We start from the raw sequence: 6,500 nt of genomic DNA on the forward strand, positions 1-6,500 counted from the left end.
TATCTTATATCAGCATAACTCAACTTCCAGCTTTAATATCAAAAATATTTTGTCAAATTATTTTTTTTTCTGGGGTTGAGATAAGACATAAGAGGCTGCGCAGGATATTTTTTTTCCTTCTTTTATTTATTTACTTATTTTATATATTTTAATGGGCCTGCGGTTTTGGTTCCTCTTCCAGCAAGTAGAAACAAAAAAAAAACGAATTACTAGTTTCAGGACCAAAAAATAAAAAGAAAAGGGAAATAAGAGGGATATCTTCGAATTCCAATTCCTCCTTTGAGCGGAGGCCGGAGGAGCCATCACTTTGTATCAGGCATGCAATAAATTAACATTTTCTTAAGTAATTGTGCAGAGCTCTTAGGCATTTAACATGGTCTTGGGTTAGCCAACCATCAATGCTTTCACAGGGCTATCCTAGAGTACTCTCTTTTCTATGCTGGCTTTAGAGGAATAACTTCTTTTCAGGCCGTTCTTTCGTAAAATAGAATAACTATCAATAAGCATAAGCATGTTGGCTGAAGCCATTCAACGTAGGTTCTTTCCATCAGAACCTTCCTAACCATGGTATCCACTGGTTCGTTCACAGAGCAAGACACCAAAGTAAAGCAAAACTGCCAGTCCAGTCTCAGAGCGATCTTGAGAAGAAAGCCCCTCTATGTGGTGTTGTGGAACAATTTTGCTAGATCAAAGATTGCGAGCTTCTGCGCAATAAACACCCCGATAACCACACTCCCAAGCTAGTTGCAAACTGCAACAAATAGCCAGCAGCTCTGCATGAAGAGGCCGATGATGCAGACAAGTTCCGGAGCAGCTCTTCACCCAGCTGCCGTCTGCATTGCGAATGACGGTGCCAAAGGCAGACTGTTGAGGCTCCATGAAAACAGTTCCATCAGAGTTAACTTTCACAAACACTAAAGGAGGTGGAGACCAGTGAAAAGAGATTGAGTGATGGCTCATAAGCTGGCCATGCTGCAGTAGAGCCTGGAATTCCAAGGCTGAGAAGTGAGCATAATGGGACAGCAAGGGAAGGGGCCAGTGATCATCAGTTTATGCCCATTCCAAATACACCGCAACGCCGGAACAATGAGGGTAGAGTTAGTATTACCAGAATCTCTTTTGATCCAGGCCCCTCAGCATTATCACAACTATTGGGGTAAACGCCAGAAGCACTAAGATTGTGGATTTGTGGAAGAAATGGAAGAGAGCAGTTCGAGGAAAAGTGCCCTTTGGTATGTGCTAATTGGACATAATTTAGGTGCGCAAATAACACTTTTACTAAATAAATAATCAGAAGGAAAGGAGAAAGATCATTTCTAAGTTGAGTCTTCTAATACTCCCCCCAAAAAAAAAAAACTTCTAATACAAAATTATTGCAACTATATAATATAATTACACATTAGGAGAGCACCATAAACCTTACAAGCGTTTTTCTCAGAGAGACCCTCCTCTGCCATACTCATTTTTCCATGAGCGAGGCAATAAAAATAACACCTATAGCCTGGAGCATAGATTCTATACAGCCAGGAAGAAGTTGTAAATCAAATTTAGGCAAGAAACTAAACATAATATATCATTCCAACTTCAATGAGACTGATGTGAGGAATGTTAAGAGCCACAGCAGGACCCCTGCAATTCTTGCGTAGAAATGAGTAACCGATATCAATCACAAGCTTCTTCAAGAATGAGGATGATTTCCTAGCCTTAACATATGAGTGCCCCAATACATAAGCAACCCCAGCTTCCTTAGCTTGAATCAAATCCACAAGTTCTTCCCTAACTGCAGGATCCATACCAGGATTGTTTGGTAGCTGAAATCTTACTCGACGCCTTCTAACTTGTGGACTTTCATCATCATAAACCGATTGCAAGCTGCGAAGGGTTACAGATTTACTGCTGGGGATGGAGCTGTCCACACCAATTTCCTCAATCTCGGAAACTATTAAGCTTGCAGTGGATTCTAAAGTTCTGGTACTTATAACAGCCATCCTCCCATCGAGCGAAGAGCTTTCAGAACTTGAGTACTGTGGTTCTTCTGCTTCCCTCTGTATAAACTCTGCTATACTCTGTATTAGATGGTTCTCGAAGTCTCCATCGTCCCTTTGAATGTCCTTGTACCCATATCTGACAATGCACCTGTACATTCGATAAGGTCTTGGACAAACTCGACCAATAAGGAATCTTTCTTCTGGGGAGACATATGGAACAGGGACTGATTTCACACAGACAAAAACTAACACCTTGTGAAAGGCAGGAAGATTCGTTACAAAATGGGAAAATATTGAAGGAACTCCAGTTGCTAGTTCTGAGTAGATGAGACCTATTCCTGGGACTCGAACAATGCCAAGGCTTGGGCCCAAACCCAGTAACCACTTCAATGAAACTTTGTTGTGCAGATCATAGCTGTACTTCCTTCGAGTACCATAATGCCATACATACATAACAACCATGAAGATGCAGGATAAGACAAGAGGAACCCATCCTCCCTGAGGCACTTTCATGAATGCTGCTGATAGATAGGTGCCCTCTATCACCCAAAAGAATAAAAGGAATGCTATAGCAATCACAACACTTTTTTGCCAGACAAAGATTGCGACCAGAGTCATCAGAAAGGTCGTCACAAACATTACAGTCATACATGCGAGTCCTGTAAATCAATGCCATGAATTAAATTCAAAACGAAAAAAACCGACATTCAAACTGTAATTTGTAACAACATTGTTAGCAGAAACTCCTGAATTCAAGGTAGCAGAGCAGGAATTGTAACATATCAAACTAGAAAACAGAAAAAAAAAAAAATAAAGGGCTGGGATATTAACCATACTATCATTATTTTCACATCCACAAGCCAGTAATTATTGTATTGTTGTTCCTTCATAACAACTATTAGGACTTTGACTAATTGAACTATCAATCCAAACATATAATCAGAGGAAAACAATGATCTGAAGCAAATGAACAGAAAATTACCATACTCACAAGGAAAAAGATCCTCTAACTTGTGTGTGTGTGTGTGTGTGTGTGGTTGTGGGAGGGGGGTGGGGGGTGGGGGGTTTTGGGGGGGGGGGGGGGGTGGTACGCTTTTTTGAGCAGGGAACCTTATATTACCGTAAGCATTTCCAATTATAGTTGTGTCTTGAAATCCAATGGTTATTGCAAGAGTCAGGATCATGAGTATCCAGTTTATCTCTGGGATGTAGATTTGCCCATATATATGTTTTGAAGTGTGGACAACTTTAACTCGTGGAAAGCAGCCAAGTGCATGACACTGCTTGATGATAGAGAAAGTTGCGGTTATAACAGCTTGACTCCCAACAATAGCAGCAAGGGTGGCAACAACAAAGACAGGCCAAAATACAGGTTCTGCAGTAGAAGCAAAAAAAATTAGCAATTGCACTAAATTACTGAATTCTCAAAGCAGTATTAACGAATGAGAGTAATGAATGGACCAACCAGGTATTGAATCATAAAAACTGTTATGAATAGATTGAAGGTTCTTAGACAAGAAAGCAGCTTGGCCCATATACTGTACCACCAAACAAGGGTATATAACAAATGCAAATGCAATCTGCAAAAGGGAGGAAAATATTAAGGAATCTCTTGACAATTGAGCATGTACTACTTATTGTTGCTTTCCCAGAAAATAGTAGTAATTTGTAAAACTAAGATCAATTTGATTATGTTGATATCATAGAGAAAATGGTGGATAAGAGGGAAAGAGAAAAAGAAGAGAAAGAAAACACTCAACTATAAGTACTCCTTATTTCTAATAATACTTTAAGCCATGTACCAGCATAGTGCAACTGGTACAATCTCAGCCCATCAAGACTAGTGACACGATTGGACAGCTAAAGCAATAAGAATCATAACATCATAATTCATAACAACAGTTGCAAGAAATTCAGCATCAAGTTTTTCTCACCCTTATCGATGTAGCAGTGAAATGACCAAGATCTGCAAACATAGCTTCAGTTCCTGGTGAGGTAAAAAAAAAAAAAAAACTCAAATAGTTAGTAATTTAGTATAGTATAGCATCTGAGTTTCTTAAAACCTCAGGTTTTACAGTTCTAGTAACTCAAATTTTGACTAAATTTATACAATTGTAAATAGAACAAGGAACATCAATACATCATGCATAACATCCCTACAAACTATAGAGCATATCCTATGATATAACTGTTAAAAAGGATCAGAACTAACATACCAGTGATACAGAGAAGTATCCCTCCAAGAGAAATCCAACCTTCTTTACCAGTCTTGATAAAGAACTTGATGAGATAGTATGGGGATAATGCACGAACAATTCTAGGATTCCAAAAAATTGTGTTATACAGCCCAATAGAAAATATCGATAATAGCCAGATGATTACAACTGGTGCAAACACGAATGCCACTTTGTGTGTGCCAATGTGTTGAAGAGCAAACAGCCCAACCAATATGACACAGGCAAGCAGGACAAGCTCACCATCAGTTAATTTTCTTTCCGTAACTTGTAACCCTGATACAGATGCTAGAACTGCAAGGTAAAGATCAGGCTAATTGTTAGTTTCTTCTTAGAAGCAAGCCTTCAAGTAAAAAAACCAATCGAGTTCTGTCATATTATTATTATATTGGAAGCAGTTCACAACAAAATAAGATGCTACAAAGCTCCAGGCATCCCAAATTTTAATTATGAATCACTTACCTGAAATTGCTGGGGTGAGAACACCATCGCCAATGACCATGCAAGCACCAAACAACACCACAATAAGCAGTGCCGTTCTTAACCTTTTATGCTTCTCCAGAAACCTCTTCAGTGGAGAAGAGGTTATGGCCTGTTGCGAGGGACCATATTTGTAGGATGATAACTCCTCATCAGCTGCTTGTTGATTGGGGAGCAAATTAAACTTGGCGTGCCTGCAGAGCAGCGAATAAAGAGCAAACGTTCCACCTGAAGACAGTAGTATTGCACTATATGATCATAATAAAATCATAGAGTTATAACTTATAACCAATCTTACAAGAAAATAATCCTAATAAAGGCCGCCATTCAAATACCTTCGCCACTATCATCAGCACTCAATAGGATGAACACATACTTAATCAACGGTATTAGTGTCAGTGTCCAGAAAATCAAAGAAAAAGCTCCAAATATAGTTTCTTCATCGCGGTGGTCCTTCAATTTGCCTCGAAATGTGCTTGTGAAAACATAGAGTGGTGAAGTGCTCAGATCTCCATACACCACACCAAAGCTTTGATATGCTAATAATAGATTCCTAGAGAGATTCACCCATGATAACTGAAAGGTCCCAAACAGCCAAAACAAATTATCGATTATCCATTTATCCATCATTCAATCAAGTTCAAACAACCAAAACACTGGAAAATGAACCAGTGAAGTGAACCACATCATCTAAAAAGAATGAAATTCAGTACAATGGCATAAATCAAACAAAAGGAAACAAATAATAATCAAAGGAACTCGAAAAAACACTTAAAATCAGCATAATTGAGTATCTCATTCTCAAAAGTTGTTCAAGATAATTTGAATACTTATTACAGTGGCGAATCCAAGCAGAAACCAAAGACACACACCTCCATGCGTTGACAAGAAACACGAACTCACATGAAGAATGAAAAATATGCTTAAACATATTAAATTAAATAAATAAAAACAAAAAACAAAGAGAGCGCGGAGCAAAGTCAGTTACAAAAAGTTCCAGAAAGAAGAATGAGGCAAAACAAGTAGAATTCAGAATTGGTTCAGAGTAGTGAAAAAAAAATGAACTTCATTTCACTTGAATTTCGGAATAAAAAAGCACTGCGTTAGCGTGTTGAGGAAGAAGCCTAACCAGCGAAGGGTTCCGAGAAGTAGAAGCTCCAGATTCCGGTTCCATCACAGAGAGAGAGAGAGAGAGAGAGAGAGAGAGAGAGAGAGAGAGAGATGATAGTAGACTACTGTAAGCAGCGAAAGAAAGAGAGCGAAACCAAACAAAACTGAACACGATACAACTCTCTTGTTATATTATATTATATTATAAAATATTTTATGTCATCGTACATTTTATTTTTTAAATAATTATTTATGCATTATTTTTTGCTGAATGATATTAAATAATTAAATATACATATAAAATTATTTTGTATATGGCGGTGTTTTAAAATTAAATATATAAAAATATTTAATAATAAAAAAATTTAATCAAAAAATAATATAATTAATAAATATTAAATAAGATAAATTTTAATTTTTTTATCAACTTAATATTATCATTAAGTTATATATATAATGTTATCATCATATAATCATACATTAATACGAGTCACGAGTTAGTTCAGTGATTCCAAAGAAGGATCAATAATTCAATTTAGTTAAATATTAAATGTTAGTATTAAACCATAAAATGATAATAAATTATATGGTTTATAAGATTACTAATAAATGAGGGAAAATAAATAATGATCAAATGGAATAGAGCCACAGAGCGAGCAAGAAGCAATGTGAAAATTGAAAGCTGATG

General features: G+C 37.2%; 1 protein-coding gene across 1 annotated transcript; it reads right to left on the reverse strand.

Annotated features, from left to right (window-relative positions):
• Positions 1–1,345: 1,345 nt before the first annotated feature.
• LOC130935387 (potassium transporter 4) lies at positions 1,346–5,968 on the reverse strand. The gene is made up of 8 exons (XM_057865114.1): positions 5,832–5,968; positions 5,038–5,278; positions 4,685–4,930; positions 4,205–4,516; positions 3,923–3,975; positions 3,454–3,568; positions 3,109–3,363; positions 1,346–2,647 (listed from the first exon to the last, which is right to left on the reverse strand). The coding sequence occupies exons 1-8, from the start codon at positions 5,874–5,876 to the stop codon at positions 1,560–1,562; spliced, it is 2,355 nt and encodes a 784-aa protein (XP_057721097.1). The 5' UTR covers positions 5,877–5,968; the 3' UTR covers positions 1,346–1,559.
• Between the last annotated feature and the right edge of the window lie 532 nt (positions 5,969–6,500).

This window comes from Arachis stenosperma, chromosome 6 (assembly GCF_014773155.1).
Source record: "Arachis stenosperma cultivar V10309 chromosome 6, arast.V10309.gnm1.PFL2, whole genome shotgun sequence".
Taxonomy (NCBI): Eukaryota; Viridiplantae; Streptophyta; class Magnoliopsida; order Fabales; family Fabaceae; genus Arachis; species Arachis stenosperma.